Here is a 20,690-nt window from a genome sequence, read left to right as displayed (position 1 = left end):
TTGGACTATTCAAGAACTTCTGCAATTCTGTCTTCACTGCATTACCTGTCTTTCTCCTCCTGAATCGTTCTCATCAGCATATATGCCTCTTCTAATACCTCTCATTAAAACAACCAACCAGAAAAGCCTCTTTTGGAGTGGATTGTCAAATCCAATGATTGGTTCAAAGTTTTTGTTTTACTTGACCCCACAACAGCTTTTACACAACTGACTGTTCCCTCCTTTAAATTCCTTTTGCCTTTGACTCTTGAACACTACCTTTTCAGTATTCTCCCAAATTCAGTTTCCTTTGCAGTATTCTCCTCCTCTTTCTACCACTAAATGTTAGAGTGCCTCAGGGCTCAGTCCTTGAGCTTCTAGCTTTTTATACTCACATTTCAGGTGATCTCATCCAGTCCTGTGCCTCTAAAAAACATCAGTATTTGTATCTTTAGCCCAGAGCTAATCCTCGTACACTAGACTTGTATATTTAACTTCCTGTTCAGTATCTGCACTTGGATTAAATATCTGAAAGTTAACATGTCAAAAACAAGTGTCTAATTTTATTGTTCTCCCCATCATCTTCTTTCATCATCACTCACTGAGATGCTGAAGATAGAAACTCTTGGAATCATTTTCTATTATTTTTTCCTTTGGTCCACATTCAGTCTAACAGCAGATCCTATTGGCTCTATGTCCAGGATATATTTATGATGTGGCCACTTTTTAGAATTTCCAGAACTACTAGTTTTAAATTATTTAATTTGCTGCCTTAACTACAGCAGTAGACCTCTTACTGGTCTTCCTGTCTCCATTCTTTCAACAGTCTGTTCACCCATTAGCCAGCGTCATCCTTTGAGAATATCAGTACTTTATTTTTAACCCTTCTGTGGCTTCTGATCCAATTTATAGTAAAATTCTAAATCCTTCTTAACTACAGACCAAAATGCCTATATGATCTCATCCCAGAAGTGCATCCAGTCATGTTTGCTACTGCTCCTTCACTTAACTCTGGTTATACTGGCCTTGTTCCTATTCCTCAAATATATCTGATGTGACCATCTAAGAGCCTTTATCTTGATGTTCCCTTCTTCCCCCTCACTGCCTTCAGATATCTCCTTATCTGTACCTTTTCACAGGGCCTTCCAAGATACTTACTTAGGTTACAGGTTCTCTTTCACTCTGAACATTACTGTCTTCTTACCTTTACAAAATTGTTTCCTTATAGTCTTCAATACTGTCTGATTCTTTACTATCATAAATTTTTATGTTCCTCAGAATTTCTCCCTTAGACCTTCTATGAACCATATATCACCCTTTATCTAGTGTTATTCTGATCCTCTAGCTGATGATTCTCTTCCTCTTTACCCCTCCGGGAAGAGATACTCATGAGGAGGTGAGCGGAGAGAAAAGAGAGAGAAACCATTTAATTTCATTGTAATTAGGATGACTGTGTAACACATCAACCAAACTGGAGTACTTTTGATGGAAAGAGAAAACTATTAATAAGTAAAATGGGACAACAGGCATAAATACAGACTTACCAGGCAAACAGAGGCATATGGTTCGTCATTTATAGCCATTTATCTGCTGATTTTTCTCACTAGGCAGCAGGTCTGAATAGTCACACCAAGACATCTCCACCTTGGACCGTTTTGAATTGGCCTAACCTTCCTCAATACATGTTTCATACATTTAGACTCATGCCTAATGACAGTTGTATTTTGAAGTGTTCTGTCAAATTAATATATTTTTCTTCACCTCTAAGGAATGAAATGGGTTATGTTCAGCAATATATTGCCTTTGTATTAAACTAGAGTATATATAAAGTAGGTAGACAGTCCTCTTAAACTACTTCGGAAATGCTGATCCTGATAGGATAGTTTCTAGGAGAATAGTTAGAAATAGTCTCCTTTGAGTATTGACAGACCAAGAAACCAAGGTTGGGATTAAAAACTCTTCTATACTGGTTGTGAGGTGCTGCCTGTTGGCAAAGTTTAATTGCCCACTCAAAAGACCACTAAAGCTAAGTGGTAAGATTGGTACCATGACTCAGATTTAGAAATTAATTGTTCCCTTTTTCACCTGAAGAATATTGTGGAATTTCTTACAGGGAATCTATATGTACCCACTAAAAATTTGTTCAAACAATGTTTAAGACCCAGTCATTTGTACAGTAGGACACTTTAGAAAAGTGTAGAGATGAAGATTAAACAAAAAAAAATAATTGTTACAATGGTTATATAAGCCTTTTAAAAATACCAAATTGACCATACAGTCCGGCATTGCACTCCTTAGTATTTACCCAGATGTGTTAAAAACTTATGTCCACATGAAAACCTGCACACGTGTTTATAGCACCTTTATTTATGATTGTCAGAACTTGCAAGGAACCAAACTGTCCTTCAGTGGGTGAATGGATAAATAAACTCTGGTACCTTCAGACAGAGGAATTGATTTATCACTAAGAAGAAATGAAAAGGCATGGAGGAACCTTAAATGCTTGTTACCAAGTGAAAGAAGCCAATCTGAAAAGGCTACGTACCCTATCCTTTTAACTGTATGACATTCTGGAAAAGGGAAAACTATGGAGACAGTACAAAGATGAGTGGTTTCCAAGAGTTAGGGAAGAATGATGATCAATAGGTAGAACACAGAGGACTTTTAGAACAGTAATTCTATTCTGTATGATCCTATATTGGTAGGCAAATGACGTTATAAATTTGTTACAACCTATAGAATGTCCAAGAGTGAACCCTGAACTATGAACTTTGAACAATAGTGGTGTGTCAGTGTAGCTTCATCATTTGTACAAATGTATCACTCTGGTGGTAAATGTGGATGATGGGAAGACTAGCGTGTGTGGGCATAGGCTATATGGGAACTCTGTACTTTACTTTTTTTTTTTTTTTTTTTTTTTTTAAAGATTTTATTTATTTATTTGACAGAGAGAGAGATCACAAGTAGGCAGAGAGGCAGGCAGAGAGAGAGGAGGAAGCAGGCTCCCTGCAGAGCAGAGAGCCCGATGCGGGGCTCGATCCCAGGACCCTGAGATCATGACCTGAGCCGAAGGCAGCGGCTTAATCCACTGAGCCACCCAGGCGCCCCAAGGAACTCTGTACTTTATCCTCGAGTTTGCTTTGAACCTAAAAACTGCTTTGAAAAATAAAGCCTATTAAAAAATTAGTATCTTAATGGAGATTCAAGTAGCTATAGCTTAAAGAACTAAGCAAATGAAATTTGTTTATATAAGCTCTTTATAAATAGGAAATGTGTTGTATTCATCTTTGTAACTTCTGTATAGTGTCATGATTGTTAGATGGCCCTTTTGTCAAGGACAGATAGGTAAAAAGAAATTTCACAAGCTGCAGCTTATATATTTTTAATATATTCAAACGGGTTTTAAAATTAACCTTTAAAATAATGTTAATAACAGTGCTGAAAAATTATCCACTGTTCATGAGGTCAAGATAAGATACTCAGCCTTTGTAACATTTTTGCCTGTATTTTCAAGCAGTGTTTGTTCTATGAGATTTGTACTTCATACCTCTTATCACAACTATAATCAATTTATTTCGGGTAATCAATTGAGAATAACTTGTTTAATATTAGCTGCTGAACCATAAGCTTCACAAGAGCTGATAGTATAAGATGTGTATTTTCTTATATCCCCAGAAACTATCATGGTGAATGTGCTTGAAAAACATTTGTTGAACTAATAAACAAATATTATATACTTGTTTATTTTCATTTAATCTGATGCTGGCTGTGAGGAAGTTTGGAGCTTCTGAATATGGTTGGCCACTATAAATTTCCCAAGCACTTTATATGTAGAACTATGGCTTAAAAAAATTTTTTTTAAGTTTTAATTTAAAAAAGTCTACACTACAGGATTTTGCAAAATCATGTATATTTCAAAAGTAATCCAAAGCTCTCTGCGAAAAAATTAGGCATATGTATTCTTATACATATGAAGAATTTAAATTCATATCGTTAAAATTTGACTTAGATTCATTTTCTTTAAAGATTTTTTTCTGTGTTTTTCTTTGTACTTCCTGGCACTCTAATTTAGATTACATTTCAGTCCTCCATTTTTAAAATTTAGAATTTTTATAAAGGCAAAAATAGTTGTTCAGACCATGTGGAGAACAGTAGCCTACAATTAACACCTTATTTTAAAAACTTTAAATAAACCAACTGATGTAATAATTTTACAGGCATATGCAAATCAATCAAAAAAGACTGGACCTATTTTGTGCAAGTATAAACCAACTGGCAATGACATCTGGAGGTAGTGGAATTTTAGGAAAGCCTAAACACAACTTCTGCCTCTAGATAAATGTGTTTAAAAGACTTTCTCCTTTACCTCTTAAAAGGATTCCTGCCTATTAATTCCTTATCCTTTAGTAAACCACAATTTAATCCTATATTTCTGAACAATATTTTTTAGTTTTTGTGAAATCTAAATTGTGGCTATTAATTTAGCCAGCTCTGGAGTGTGAAGCAGTTATTGTTAGGACAGGATAGGGCCAGTTGATTGCCTTACAGATTTTTTGTTGGTCCTGAGAGAAATAACTAGAGGTTATAATCTGAGATTTGGATCGAAACGGATTCCATCTTCATTTTTCTGTATTTAACTCTGACTGATCTTGGTAGAGCTACCTAATGTATCAAAGTATTACAGATTTGAAAAAAATCAGTTTGAAGGTATTTTGAAAACTGGAGATAAACAAGATGCATACCCCAGTCTTAGGAATTAACTGCTTCATCTGTTTATGTACCATAAACAGGATTTGGCAAGGGGGTGGGTAGGAATGGGAAGCAGAATAAAAATCATGTCATTTTTAATCACTCTTCCCAAACTGAAAGGCTACATACAGTATAGAGCCTATATTCTTTCAGTTATAAGAACACTGCTTTATTATATAAGCCTTTTTTATAAAAACATTTTAAATAACTATAGATGAAATTTGAAATGTCTATATGCATTATTTTTTTATTTTCAATTCCATGATCTTATGGGAGGAGTTGCATATTTTTATTATCATAGATAAATGAAGTTTTATTGGAACACAGCTCTGTTTGTGTATTGGGTATAGCCATTTTCGAGATACTGTAGCACAGGGGCGCCTGGGTGGCTCAGTGGTTTAAGCCTCTGCCTTTGGCTCAGGTCATGATCTCAGGGTCCTGGGATCGAGCCCTACATCGGGCTCTCTGCTCAGTGGGGAGCCTGTTTCTCCCTCTCTCTCTGCCCGCCTCTCTACCTACTTGTGACGTCTCTCTCTGTCAAATAAATAAATAAAATATTAAAAAAAAAAAGATACTGTAGCACAAAGTTGGATAGTTGCGACACAGAAACATGGCCCATAAAGTCTAAAATATGTATTATCTGGCCCTTTTTAGAAAATGTTTGCTAATCCTTGAGCTAAGGATTGAACAAGTATTCTGTTTCTTTTGGGGGGTATTATATATTGTCTTTGCAGTAAAACATGATAGTAACAATAAGGACCAAATAACTCTTTTTAAAGTATTTTAAAGACAGTGTAGCATACTGGTTGAGTAGACTGTTGTTAGAGGATAATGGCCTGAGTTTCAGTTTCTATTCTGCTATTTACTAGCTGTGGCACTTTAGACAAATACATCTAAATACTTTCTCCACCTGTAGAAAATAGAGATGAAAAAGTGTTATCCACATCAAGATTTAGTGGAAATTAAATGAGGCAGTATAAGCAAAGCCCTAATAATACCTGATAATCATCATCATTACCATCTTCATTACCACCATTATCAGTAGTTCCACAAAATATTCTGTTTTTGTTTTTGTTTTTTTAAGTTAGGAATCTAGAGGTGGGAGAAGCAATCTAATTATAGAATGGTAAAGAATTATGTTTAGCCAGAGGCTTGGTAACCTTGACAGGGTGTCCAGCGAGGAAAACAGGAACCACAGCATTTATTTTAACAGAATGTTATATTGGGGGAGGAAGGTACTTAAAAAAAAAAACCAATTGAAGATTTGAACAGGAAAAGTGAAACACCAAAGTAAAACAGATAGTAACCATAGGAAGCAGGTTCCACATGTGGTAGGGACCTAGAAACAAGTTGAAATTAGTAGAACCTAGAAATTTGGAAGATAGGCACCACAGCTTTTAAATATAAGCCGTCAGTGAAAAATACTTACTAATACAGGTTTTAAAAGAGAAGAGGGGCACCTGGTGCACTTAGTTGGAAGAGCATGCAACTCTTGATGTTGGGTGGTGAGTCTGAGTCCCACATTGGTTGTAGAGATTACTTAAAAATAAAATCTTTAAAAATAAAAAAAGATGAAAATCTATTGAGCAAATGTACCTAAGCAAGACGTGTTTGTTTTCAAATAGGACATTATTAGGCAATTAGCTACTGCTCGGTAGAGAAAAACGTGAAACTGGCAATTTTGGGGCACTTTCATATTTTTGAAACTTCTGTCCTAAGTTCATCAAATAATAGAACATTTTGAACACCTGATTGGTAGTGGCTCCCCATACATACAGAAAAATCTTTTTGCAATATCTCCTACATATATTTGATACTTGAATAAAGTCATGAAAGAAGTAATGGAATTGAGCCATGTGGATATCTGAGGCAAAAGCATTCCTGGCAGAGAAATAGTAAGTAAATAAAAGACTGAGACCAAAACATGTTCAGGCTATTTGGAGAACAGCAGGGAGGTCAGTATGGCTGAAACAGTAAGTGGTAGGAGAATAGTAGAAAGGAAACAGGGGCTGGAATCATTACGGACTTCTAGAAGAATGAATAGAATAGGGTAAATGTATGATTACTAGAAAGCATTGAGGGCGCATTTTATATCAATAATCAACTCCATGGCTGTGTAGGTTTCTCTAACCATTTTCTGGTTTAAAAATCAGGATAAAGTATATTGCAGTTTGTAGTTTTATACCTACTTGTTAATAATGTAACCATATCTTTAAATCCAAGTTTAAGGTCTCTTTACTTTAAATTTTTAGTGGTTGTTGATTCATCCTTCTACCAGTACAAAGTGAACGAGCTGAATGCTGATAGAATACCATCTTTTCATAATAAAGGAATGATAAACTTTAATTCATTATCATGAATCTTGCCAGCAGATACAGATTCGCGGACTAGGTAATCTGTTTGAAGTAACAAAACTGTACCCATGTTTCTATAATAAGATTATTAGTCACTGGATCTATTTTCTGATCTCTCCTTTGTTATTTTAAAATCAAGGGGCGCCTGGGTGGCTCAGTGGGGTAAAGCCTCTGCCTTTCGCTCAGGTCATGATCCCAGGGTCCTGGGATTGAGCCCCACACCAAGCTCTCTGCTTGGCAGGGAGCCTGCTTCCTCCTCTCTCTCTCTCTGCCTGCCTCTCTCCCTACTTGTGATCTCTATCTGTCAAATAAATAAATAAAATCTTTAAAAAAATAAAATAAAATAAAATAAAATCAAAACTTTGTAATTTAACACCATTAGTGATTTGTTTTTAAATGTACCTGGTTTATTGATGTTTGCTTCTGAGAGAATTATGATGTGGATGTCACATGTAGCTGGTTCAGATAACATTTTTCCCCCTGCACCAAGGAGGAGAGAGTCAGACTTAAATAATGAAAAATACCTTTATTCTAAAGATACTAGACCCCTGTTCAGTACAGTGATTCCCAAGTAGAGTTTTGATAAATCTGCTCTGCTGTATTCTTCCATAAACATTGCTGGATTTTTTTGTTTTCCACCCCCTTCTAAACAGCTTCTTTGACATTTAATCAGAGAAGTATATCTCATTACAGCATAGTAGATCTTTAAACAAAGGAACTTGAATTAAGAATATTAACTATGCCATACAAAAATGAAATAAGGTTCTTATTGACCAACAGTGGCACAAGAGTAATTGCTTTTCCTTGTTATCTAAGGTATTAACAAAAGATTTGCTAGTTCATGGATTTCATCTTCCCTAAATATGGTATAAATTTATTTAGACCTTATTGAATCTTTGTGTATATTCTAAGCTCAGTTTACCTCATTCATATAACACATCAATGTAAATTATCCTGTAATATGATTTCAGTTATCTTTCTTCAGGTTTTTATCTTCTGCTATGAAAATCATTTTAATAATTTAGCAATAAAAATGTATTCAGATAGCCTTGCAAATCTTTTATGCTTGGGTCTATGATGTAAAAGATCATTTTTAATAGCCAAAGTGCATGTTATTTTTTTTTTTAAGATTTTATTTATTTATTTATTTATTTGACAGAGAGAGAGAGAAAGAGATCACAAGTAGGCAGAGAGGCAGTTAGAGAGAGGGGAAAGCAGGCTCCCTGCTGAGCAGAAAGCCCTATGAACTCTATCCCAGGACCCCGGGATCATGACCTGAGCCGAAGGCAGAGGCTTAACCCACTGAGCCACCCAGGCGCACCATGGGTGTTATTCTTAATAGTCTTTCCTAACTCCCAGTTTCCCATTAGTCACCAGATGACACTAGGTGTACATTCAAAATCTATCTTGATTTGACTACTCATGTCCATTTTCACCAAGTCACTGATGACATCTCAAGAATCTGGATTATCACAGCAGCATAATTGTCCTTTCTGTCTCTTCCTGTATCAGTCAGGATTCATATGCACATATAAGAACCACTTGAGCTATTTTAAGCAGAATGCGATTTAATAAATGGGCTCACTCAATATACGTTCCTGATTGTATACTGAATTGGTTACATGGCTGGATTAGTTATCAGCTGTGGCTAGGAAATTGTGTGTGTTGATATGTTATTTGTTTTTGAAGAGTTTTTCAGCAGTATTTGCTTTCTTAAGTAAGAGGCCAGGGGCATTTATTGTTGCATGAATGGCAGTGAAAGAGGGTGGTGCATAGTCATGAATGTTGATATACAGTACACATTATGCATGTGGCTGTACCTAATAAGGCTTCAGACCACTTCAGTGAAAATCTGTTACATTTTAAAAGCTGACTTCATAATTTTACGATCTTACATTGAATTTAAAATGTAAACTGTGAAGAAATTTAATAAGAATCTCTAAAAATGATTGTTGAAACACTTTCCCAGAAGCTATCAATTTCATACTGTCATAGAAAAAGTACTTTTAAAATATGTACAAGCCAATTATTTTACAGGAATTTACAATTTTCTGCAATGTTCTTTGAGACACTGTTAATATTATAGCCTCTGTTGTCATGGAAACAAGTCTCTGAAGGCAGCCTCAGAGGCTAATGATTCTATGGTGTTGCTATGGATAGAAACAACTGAGACTGTTGTTAGTCACATGGTCATGATTTGAAAAAAGGAAAACCTCTTTGGAGCTGATCTTATTGAGTGATACAAATGGAGCAGGAAAGGATGATGGTATAATAGTTACCATTGTCTAATGAAATATGTATATAAGATTTTTCAAGTTAAAGTGCTTATGCTGAATTTCTCCTTTTCTGTAATAACCCAAATATAATGGTGACTCTATTTTGCTACCTCATTGTTTACCTTAGGATCTAAAGCATGACATTTTCCAATTTAGAATCTTCTACAACTCCCCAGAATTTTACCCTGCTCTAAATCTTGTGCTTAAAATATCTTCTTACCGGGCGCCTGGGTGGCTCAGTGGGTTAAGCCACTGCCTTCGGCTCAGGTCATGATCTCGGGGTCCTGGGATCGAGTCCCGCATCGGGCTCTCTGCTCAGCGGGGAGCCTGCTTCCCTCTCTCTCACTGCCTGCCTTTCTATCTACTTGTGATCTCTCTCTGTCAAATAAATAAATAAAATCTTTGAAAAAAAAAATATCTTCTTACCTTTTTATTTTACTCTATTATCAGATCTAACATCTGTGCTGTTCCCGCATCACTCAGCCTTCATTTGATTGTCTGTTATTTGTTTGGGGCTGTATTTTTGTTTCAGATGAGCGAAATGAATTATTTTGTTGTTCTGTAATTCTTTGTTACCTGAATTAGTTATCAGCTGTGGCTAGGAAATTGTATGTATTGATAACATTACTTGTTTTTGAAAACTTTTTCAGCAGGATTTGCCTTTCTTAAGAAACTGGCAGAAGCTGTGTTCTTTTTCAAACTACTTGTTCATTGCCCTATAGAGAGTGGAGTGAATTAAGATGGCATAAGTTGTGTTAGGATTTCTTAAAAATGGTATTCAGATCCTTATCTAAAGGACATAGATTTTAGAAGAGACTTAAAGCCAAGGTTACCGTAAGGTTTAAATGTAATATTAAAGGATTTATAGTTTATCATAAAGTCTTGGAGAGAAGCTGCCTAGTGGAGAAAATTTTTGTGCTTGATGTTGCAATTTGATATAAGCATTTTAGCTCAGTTTATTTTTATGTTAAAGTAGATTATTGATCAGCTAATATCTGACCCTGTTGAAGAGGCATAAGGAAACTTTAGAGGTGATAGATATATCTGGTATCTTAATTGTGATGGTTTCACAGGTACATGCATATGTCCGAACTCGTGAAGTTGTTTACATGAAATGCGTGAAGTTTTTTGTGTATCAATTATACCTTAATAAAGCTGTTTAAAAAAAACCTGATATTACAAAAAATAATTACAAACTTTAGACTCTTTTTTCTTTGATACTGTGGATGACTGCAGCAGTTATTCTGTAGTAGTATATCAGTCAATTTGGGTTTGTCTGCTATTTGGTGATTGGATTCAGGTTACGCATCTTCGACTGGAGTTTCTGAGAAGTGATAGGTTCTTTATCCTATCAGGTAGCACGATTTTGAGTTGTCCCATCCTTGGTACTGGTAACTTTGATTAAGATAGTATCTGCTAGATTTCTTCACTGTAATTAATAAATGTTTTTAAGAGAAATACTTGAGTGGATCCATGTGTCCTATTTAAACTTTCATCTACTAGAATGAAAGGGAAGGTTCATTCAGTAGCATTGGAATTTTTATATCTATTGATTTTTTTAATGTATTATTTCTGTGGTGGTTGCCAAATTATGATTTTAAAATTCCAGAATTCCTTCTACATCTTTTAGTTGGCATCCTACTATAAGGAAATGCTTTCTCATCTTTTCATTTATTTTTATAATTATTAAATCAATATGGACTCTTGGAATCCTGTTTTTATTCTGTGTATGCCATTGTTATCTTTATTTTGAATCTCAAATTGTTTCCAGTCTGACTGATCAAAACTCTTCAAGCTAACTCCTGTGTCTTTTGTCGTGCCCTCATTATTCCTTGAGCACTTCTGTTATTTTCTGGCACAGCAAGTTGTTCTAGGATCTTATTGTACTTGCTAAGCTCTAGCACTGGAATTAGCCATTTTGAAATCCAAAGACTCCTAGTCTGTTATTTGTTTGTTTTTTAATTTGAGAATTGGTATTTAGAAACCATGATCTGAATGCTGGGTGTGTTCATGCTATTGGTGTGTTACTGGCCCCAGATCTTCTTTGTGGGCAGAGTTAGGGAATATATGTATATATATACACACACGTATGTCTGCGTTCCCAAGTCTATCTCTATATATTGAAAGCCGTGCATTCATACTAATACCTCCAGTTCTATTCTGGAATCATAGGTATCATGCTAGTTTTTTCCCTTTCCATATTCATAACTCCTTTCTCTGACATGAGGTATCTTATTCCCCTTATCCTTTATGTATGTATTTTTTAAGATCAAAATCTCCCATGTGTCAGCAATCTCCCATCACCACTTCTCTTGGTGGGACACCCTCCTTACTCTGCCCAAGCTCCATCGTATCTCCTTTTTACTCCACTGAGGCCCCTACACTTCATGCCGGACTACTGCTACTGCCACATTTAGGTTCGAACAAAACACATCAGCCTGCTTCCACTGCTCTGCCCATATGGATACCCTCCTTTTCCTGCTCAGGCTCCAAGCACCCTGTTCTAGACCGCTGCCACCCCTCTACTCCCTGCGTACAGACACTCCCCTCACCCTGTTTGGCTTCAATAATCTGTACCTTCCTGTTAAAGAAATCTTTACCTACACCAAGGTCATGGTGACATTCTGTCATTATTATCATCTAGAAATCTAATTTTTGTACTTCTCTTATGTTAGCAAACAGTCTGCAATTAATCTTAAGTATTGTATAAGGTAGAGATGGGATTCATTTCATTTCCTGTAGGTATACCTAGTTGATCAAGTGGCAGTTCTTTTAAAACTACCTTCTTTCTCATACTTCGTTGTAAATCTAGAGTCAGAACCTCAAAAATTTTTAAAAAGTGATATGAGTATTAAACTGAAAGTTGGTTAATATTTAAGTGATGCATTTTAAACTCATAATATGGAATTTAAAGGTTTTTTTTAATGGAAACAATATATAATTAGTGACTAGAGTCCCAAGCCAGATCTACAGACTGTTCTTACAGATGATTTTTAATTATTGTGTAATATTTAATCTTACATAATTATCATTATTTGTAAACTTAACCATTCCAGCACCTTTGGATATTTAGGATATTCCACATTTCCCAAGTATAAACAGTGGTCAGTAGAATGTATTAAGACTCTTAGAATATATTTTTTTTTAATTGTTCACTTTGGGTAGATTTCTAGAATTAAGTCTAAGAGCTTAGACTTTTTTAAGGCTGTAGATAATTACTACTAAATTGCTTTTCTTAAAGTTTGTATGAATTTATACATCCAACAACAGTGGGAAAGGACCTGTTTCCATGCATTAAGATTTCCTTTGAGAATTTTTTGTGAAGATTTTTATTTATTCACTTGATAGACAAAGATCACAAGTAGGCAGAGAGGCAGGCAGAGAGAGAGAGGAGGAAGCAGGCTCCCTGCCGAGCAGAGAGTCCAATGTGGGGCTCGATCCTAGACCCTGAGATCATTACCTGAGCCAAAGGCAGAGGCTTAACCCACTGAGCCACTCAGGTGCTCCTACTTTGAGATTTTTATTGTGGCAAAATATATCTGACATAAAATTTGTCATTTTAGCCTTTTTGAATATATAATTCTGTGGCATTAATTGCATTCACAGTGTTGCAACCATCACTATTAGATTTCCAAAACTTTTTTTTTTTCTTCCCATTTTATTTATTTTTCAGCGTAACAGTATTCATTGTTTTTGCACAACACCCAGTGCTCCATGCAAAACGTGCCCTCCCCATTACCCACCACCTGTTCCCCCAACCTCCCACCCCTGACCCTTCAAAACACTCAGGTTGTTTTTCAGAGTCCATAGTCTCTTATGGTTCGCCTAGATTTCCAAAACTTTTCATGACCTCTCACAGACTCTGTAATCATTAACTTCCCATGCTCTTCTCTCCTAGCCTGGTAAGTTCCATTCTGCTTTCTATCTTTATGAGTATACCTATTCTAAATGTTTCATATAAGTGGAATCATACAATATTGTCCTTTTGTGTCTGATTCATTTCACTTGAGAACATAATGTTTTCAGTATACATCTGTGTTGTATCATGAGTCAGAATTTCATTCCTCTTTGTGACCCAATAATAATTCATTGCATGTATATACAACATTTTGTTTACCCATTTGTCTGTTGATGGACACTTGGGTTGTTTCCATCTTTTTGGCTGTTGTGAATAATGCATCGCTGAACATTGTGATGTAAAGTATCCAACTCCCTGTTTTCAGTTCTTTTGAGTGTATGTATACTTAGTAGAATTGCTGGGTCATATGGTAATACTATGGTTAGCTTTTTTGAAGAACCATCAAACTGTTACATAGCAGTTTACACCATTTTCCATTCCTACCAACAGTTTTTGAAGATTACAGCTTCTGTACATCCTTGCCAACGCAGTTTCTTTCTGTTTTTGTTCTTTTTTTATTACAGCCTCCTAGTAAGTGTGAAGTGATTTATTGTTGTAACTTTGATTTGCATTTTTCTAATGAATAATAATTTGTTGAGTATCTTTTCATGTGCTTATTTGCCATTTGTATATATCCTTTGCAGAAATGATCACCCAAGTCCTTTGCCCATTTTTTAACTACCTTTTTGTTGTTGAGTTGTAAGAGTTCTTTATATATTCTGGCTATTAAACCCCCATCAGATGTATGACTTGTAAACATTTACTCACATTTTGTAGGTTGTCTTTGCACTCTCTTGATAATGTCCTTTGGTAGACAAAATATTTTCATTCTGATGAAGCCCGGTTCATTTATTCTTGTCACTTATACTTTTGATATATTTAAGAATTCACTGTCAAATCTAAGGTTAAGTAGATTTACCCCTTTGTTTCTGGTTGTATGAGTTCTAGTATGTATATTTCGATTATTGATTAATTCATTAATTTTTGTATATGATGTGAGAGTGATATAACTTCATTATTTTTGCATGTGGATATCCAGTTTTCCCGGCACCATTGTTGAAGAGAATCCATGCATTTTTAATAAATTTTGATTAACTGATAGACCAAGAAGATCAACATTGTAATTTTATTTTGTATTTCTTTTTTAGGAAAAGCATAGTTGTGATTTCAGCAAATTTGTTCTTCCTGTTCTAAGTCTCTTTTAATGCACCTTGTCCTGTAATCAGTTGGATTTTAATGTTTCTCTTATACATGTAGAATATGTTATTGGTTAATAAATGTTTATGAATTAATCCAGTTAACAAGGTTTAGGACAAGTTACAAAACACGTCATGTTTTACATTTACATCTTTGTAAAATTAAATGAATCAAGCCAGATAGAGTAGTTGAGTGTAGATATCAAAGCCCCTTAGTTTATGTTACTAGAGTTCTTTTTTAATTTTTTCTGGAATATGTGTGGCACATAATAGTTACTCAGTGTTAGTTGAATTAATGACTTTAAAGGCAGTTGTTTTAAAAGATTTATTATTTATTTGAGAGAAAGAGCATGGGTACGGGGGAGGGGGTCAAGGGAGAGGGAAGGAGAAACTTAAGCAGGCTCCCTTCTGAGCTTGGGGCTTCATCCCACAATGCTGAGATCACCACCTGACCCGAAACCAAGAGGCGTCGCTTAACTGATTGCACCACCTAGATGCCTGTTTGAAGGCAATTTTAAGGCAGCTTAGTACAGTTCTTAATAGTAGAGGTCAATAGCATAGATTTTAAAAAGTGATAATAGATTCAATTTTTAAGTCCTTTGAATCCTTTGTGAATTTCTAAGCCCCAGTTTCCTGCCTGATGGGCTAATAAAATTGCTTTTGATTCCTTGAATGCAAGGAGGAAAGTAGTCAAATAATATTCTGAATCCTGGAAAAATATTTTGTAGTCTTTGAAGTAAGTGTTTTGTCTCCTAGAGAAGGAAAATTGTAAGTCATTATCTTTTATTATTTTCATTGAAATATCTAAAAAGTAGTCTCTCATTTTAATTACAGTTATTAAAATTATTATTAGTGGCATAATGATTTCTAAAATAATTTCTGGAGAGTATTTTCTCATTTAAATTGAAGTAGCATATTAATATTTTACCTCTTTCTCAGTTATTTCTGAAAACTATAATATATTATGACAAAATTTTCTGTTATGTGTTTTTCTTTTATTTTGGTATTTTTCCTGATTTTTTGTCATTGATGATTTTTAGCCAACAGAAGCTGTACCTCCCTCTTCTCCCACTGTCCCTGTGATCCCTGTCCTGCCAGTCCCTGCTGAGAATACTGTCATCCTACCCACCATACCACAGGTTTTTATTAGTTTCTTTTTTCTTTATAAAAATTTCATTTGCTTTTAATGTTTCATTTGTATTCTTTTCAAACTGTTTTAAAACTATTTCTTTGTTAGATTTAGTAATTCACTTTGGACTTCACCTGGTGTTTTTAGGGAATTAAATATTTGGGATTTAATATAAAATGGGCTCAATATGTGCCATTTTTTTTAGGTTAAAATGAAAGAGGACACATTTTAAACTTCGTAATATTGAACTTCCTTAGATTTGTTACCATGCATTTTGTATTTATAAATCTGTTTGAACCAGTTTTCATTTGCTTTAGGAAATTTTCCTTTTTTTTTTTTTTTTAAGATTTTATTTATTTATTTAACAGAGAGAGAAAGCACAGGTAGGCAGAGAGGGAGGGGAAAGCAGGCTCCCTGCTAAGCAGAGAGCTTGATGCAGGGCTCTATCCCAGGACCCTGAGATTATGACCTGAGCTGAAGGCAGAGGCTTAACCCACTGAACCACCCAGGCACCCCAGAAAATTTTATTTTCTAAAGATAATAAAAATCTTTATCCTCACATTACACTGGATGTGTCATTCATATTTGTTTCCCAATATATATTTACCTTCTTTGGAAATATTTCTTTCTCTGTCATTTGGTTAGATAACATTCATATTTATCTGTTAAAAATAAGAGCCCATACGTGTAAAGTATATGGGAACTCTTTGTGCTATCTCTGCAACTTTTCTGTAAATCTAAAATTACGCTAATAAAAGTTTATTTTTAAAAAGGTAATGTGTGTACGCGCACGCGCGCGCACACACACACACACACAGTGGAATATTACTCAGCCATCAAAAAGAACGAAATCTTGCCGTTTGCAACAACATGGTTGGAGCTAGAGTGTATTATGCTCAGCAAAATAAGTCAGAGAAAGATAGATACCATATGATTTCACTCACATATGGAATTTAAGAAACAAAACAGATGAACGTATTGGGGGGGTAGGAAAGAGAGGGAAGCAAACTACAAGAGACTCTTAGAGAACAAACTGAGGGCTGATGGAGGGCGATTGCAGGGTGGGGGTGAGCTAGATGCGTGATGGATATTAAGGACAGCACTTGTTATGATGAGCACTGGTATTATATGTAAGCAATGAATCACTGAATTTTACTCCTGAAACCAACATTGTACTATATGGTTTTTTTGGTACCATATGTTAACGAACTAGAATTTAAATAAAAATTTGAAAATAAAAAGTAACGTGACAGTCAAAAAATAAAATGAAATGCTAGACAAATCCTTCAGTAGTTTCAAGGAATGACTTAATAAGACATTACCTACCCTATAAAACTAAGTCATCCAAAGTCAAAATAATGATAGTATTATTGCATATAATAACTCAGATCTTGGTTGTGTACAATCTCAGTCTCATTTAAAGTATAAATAAATGCATCTTTAGTTATTTTTACTATTACTGATCTGTGCATAAAATCTAGATTAAGATTGTATGCTTATTGTGTAAGTTCCATTGGAAGTAAAATGGGATATCAATTATTACTTGTCTCAGTGCCCTTCCCCTCCTAAAAAATGAAAATCAATAGGGACATTATACAAAATAGGATTCTGGGAGAAATTACAGATACTCCACTAAGACTTAGTCTGTGTTATAATGTTACTATTTCTACATAATTGTTCACCCTTTGTGAAAATCATTAAAAGTTAAATGGTAAATGATAGAATAGATAAATCCAGATGGATTTTTTCTCTGTGTTGCATAGAAGAAATTGAACTTACAAATAAAATACAATTCTAAGTAAGCAGCCTATGTTTTATTGTAATATTGTAATAATATAACATCTCTCCAAGCATCTAGGATTTAGTAATACAGTATTTTTTTTAAAGTAGGGGATTTGGAAGTTTATTTTACTCTTGTCATTTCAATTCATCTTTTTGAAGTTAAAATAGTTCCTAAAATCCTTTGAAACTTCGTAGTAGTTTTTATTCTTATGTTGCATAAGGAACCTGTCCTTTCCTGCTCAGAGACCTCTGACTTATTTATTCCAAGTGTCCCTAACATCACACTATATTTAGAAATGGTTGAGACATTACATAGCCTTGTAGTTATAAATGAGAGCTCTTAGAGGCAGATAGATCTGGTTTGGAATTCTAGTCCTACCACTTTACGAGCTATGTAACTCTGAGCAGTTTCCTTAACCACACTGAGCTTCTCTTACTTCATCTGTTAACACTGAAGATGATAGTACTAGCTTGAGATGTTGTTGGAAGAATAATGGCATATGTGCAGCTGGCACATAATCTTGGCTGTTCATATTATTCGTGTTATCTCATATTTCTTTGAGAGAGTAAACCAGGGAACAAGTTAGAAAAACAAATGAGGATATGTGCACAAGACAAGATTCTACTTTGCCTCATTTTAAGTTTTAAATACACTATGAAAGCCCATGTAGAGTAGATTAATCATTTATGTTGTATAATGTGAAAAGCCTATAGGTGTGCCTCATTTTTCCGGAATCAGTAAGTGCGTTCCTGATTAATGAAGTAGAATATGGACATTATAAAAATTAGTATAAGTGATTAAAATGTCCTCAAATAAATTTGAAAGCTATCCTTAATCTATAACCCAGTTTTAACATTTTAAATGGAAATAATTTTTCTTCTAAAGATCTACTACTTTACATTTTAGATGCATCAGGATGTAATAGAAATAGAAGTAGAAGACATAAGGTTTGGATTCGAGTCCTACCTTTGCAGTTCAAACAAGTTATTTAACCTCTACGTTTTATCCTCCCTTCATCTATTAAAATGGAGGATAATGCCTCCCTGACTACTTCTAAATGCTTATTATCCTTTTCAGAGTACTTTTATATTGGACTTTTAAATTTTTAAAAGCTTTCCGCAATAGGAGTTATTAGGCTTATTATACACAGCAGTACAGAAAAAGACAAAACGAATGGCTACTTGAAGTTGCATGAAGAGCGCAGACTTTATAGTGAGACCTGACTACCACTTTCTGGCCTCACCCCTTTCTGGCTGTGTGAAAGTGGAGAAAAGACTCAGCTTCTAATAGCCTCAGTTCTCCACATAGATACTGACCTATTAAATGTCTTTTTTCCACCCCAGAGTAAATACTCTGCTTTAAAACCAGATGCTTGGGGTGCCTGGGTGGCTCAGTGGGTTAAAGCCTCTGCCTTTGGCTCAGGTCATGATCTCAGGGTCCTGAGATCAAGCCCTGCATCGGGCTCTCTGCTTGGTGGTGAGCCTGCGTCCCCCTCCCTCTCTCTGCCTGCCTCTCTGTCTACTTGTAATATCTGTCAAATAAATAAATAAAATCTTAAAAATAAATAAATAAAACCAGTTGCTTTAGACTCGTTCTTCCAGTTTTGTGGATCTGTCATGTAATTGTTAAAAGTGACTAATTTGTGTGTATAAAATTCTTTGTACATATTCATATATGTGCTTTAGAGGGATTGGTGTTCATTCAGTTTTTTGTTGTTATTCCAATCATATCATTACTAAGATGAATATAACATTATCCTTGTCCTCTGGGAGCCTCCTGTCTGTCCAATAGACAAGTTAACAATTCCCACATGACATGAGAGTGGTTACATAAGAGGTTCAGCCAGTGCAGACCATTTTTTATTGCTTTTGGACCGTTCAAGTTTTACAAAACATCTGAGCATTGAATCTCAAATCACTTGATCATTAGTAAAACCTAAAGGATGACTTGATATATTTTCATTTTACTGGTAATCTTAAACAGAAGACCATACTTCGAGTTACCTTGATGAGCCTTTTTAACCACACATTACTATCTGACTACGGTGCCCTTTATTCTATATGTATTTTGAGTTTGTTTTGTTTGGTTTATTCTACATTATTTTCAGATCATTTCAGATTTAAGAAAGTTTCAGTAATAGTGCAGTGAATTCCCATATACCTTTGCCCAGATTCCCCAATTCTTAACATTTTTACCTACCGTATTTGCTTTCTTATTTCCCTTCCTATATATTACTTTTCATGAATCATTTCAAAGGAAGTTTCTCTCATGTCCCTTTACCACCAAATACAAATGCTTTATAACACTAAATGTTTTTTCCTGAGAACAGAAATATTACCACAGTACATGAGCTACATCAGAAAATGAACATTAAAATAAAATTAGTGTCATTAATCTGCAAACATTATATTTTTCCGTTTGCCCCAATAATGTTCTTTAGAGGAAAAAAAAAAATTGGTCAAATAGGTCCTTTGGCAAATCCAAGATTTCACATTGCCTTCATGACGCTTTAGTCTCCGTAATCTGGAGTAGCCCCACTGTCTGTCTTTCGTGAATGTGGGATTTTAGAAGAAAGCAAGCTAGTTATTTGTAGAATATGTTTCAATTTGTCTTTAATGCATTTATTAATGAGTATGAAGTCATACATGTTTTCCAATTTTTTTAGTTGTGGTAGAATACACATAATGTAAAAATTTACCATTTTACAGCCATTTTTAAGTTTATATATCAGTGGTATTTAAGATTTTATTTATTTGAGAGTGAGCAAGAGAGAGAAGACAAGCAGGGGAAGTGGCAGAAGGCAGAGGGAGAAGCAGGCTCCCCACTAAGCAGGGAGCCTGATGTGGGGCTCCATTCCAGGACCCAGGATCATGACCTGAGCTGAAGGCAGACACTTACTGAGCCACCTAGGCACCCCTACGTATCAGTGATATTAAGTACATTCATATTATTTTGCAACCATCACTGTCATACATCTACAGAACTCTCTTCATCTTTTCATATGTGAAACCAACTGCAATCATTGTACTCAGTGGTGAAAGACTGAAGGCATTTCCTCTAACAAAATGTAGACAATAAAAAGTGATGTTACAACTCTTACAATATTAGCTTTTATAATTGCTCTTGTATTTATCTTTAACTTAGATCTTTATTTCTTCAAACACCTTGTGTTACTCTCTCGTGTCCTTTAATTTCAACGTGCAAGACTCTCCAGCAAAGAATTTTGTTCAGGGCAGCTGTGCTAGTGATAACTGCATCCCCCCCACCCCAGCTTTTGTTATCTGGGAATATTTTAATTCCTCCCTCACATTTGAGGAACAGTTTTG

General features: G+C 35.0%; 1 protein-coding gene across 17 annotated transcripts in view; it reads left to right on the top strand.

Moving 5' to 3' along the window:
- DLG1 (discs large MAGUK scaffold protein 1) overlaps nt 1–20,690 on the top strand; it is a 257,847-nt gene that overhangs the window by 121,900 nt on the left and 115,257 nt on the right. For 9 of the 17 annotated variants that reach the window (XM_046001681.1, XM_046001679.1, XM_046001684.1 and 6 more), the window contains one exon: nt 15,493–15,591. The exons of the other annotated variants lie outside the window; for them this stretch is intronic. In XM_046001681.1, the coding sequence (XP_045857637.1) occupies nt 15,493–15,591 (99 nt within the window). The remainder of the gene's footprint in view (nt 1–15,492; nt 15,592–20,690) is intronic. 17 annotated transcript variants of the gene reach the window in all.

Source organism: Meles meles, chromosome 4 (genome assembly GCF_922984935.1).
Source record: "Meles meles chromosome 4, mMelMel3.1 paternal haplotype, whole genome shotgun sequence".
Classification (NCBI taxonomy): Eukaryota; Metazoa; Chordata; class Mammalia; order Carnivora; family Mustelidae; genus Meles; species Meles meles.
Note: the sequence above shows the minus strand (reverse complement) of the source record. Positions and strands in the feature narration are given on the sequence as shown.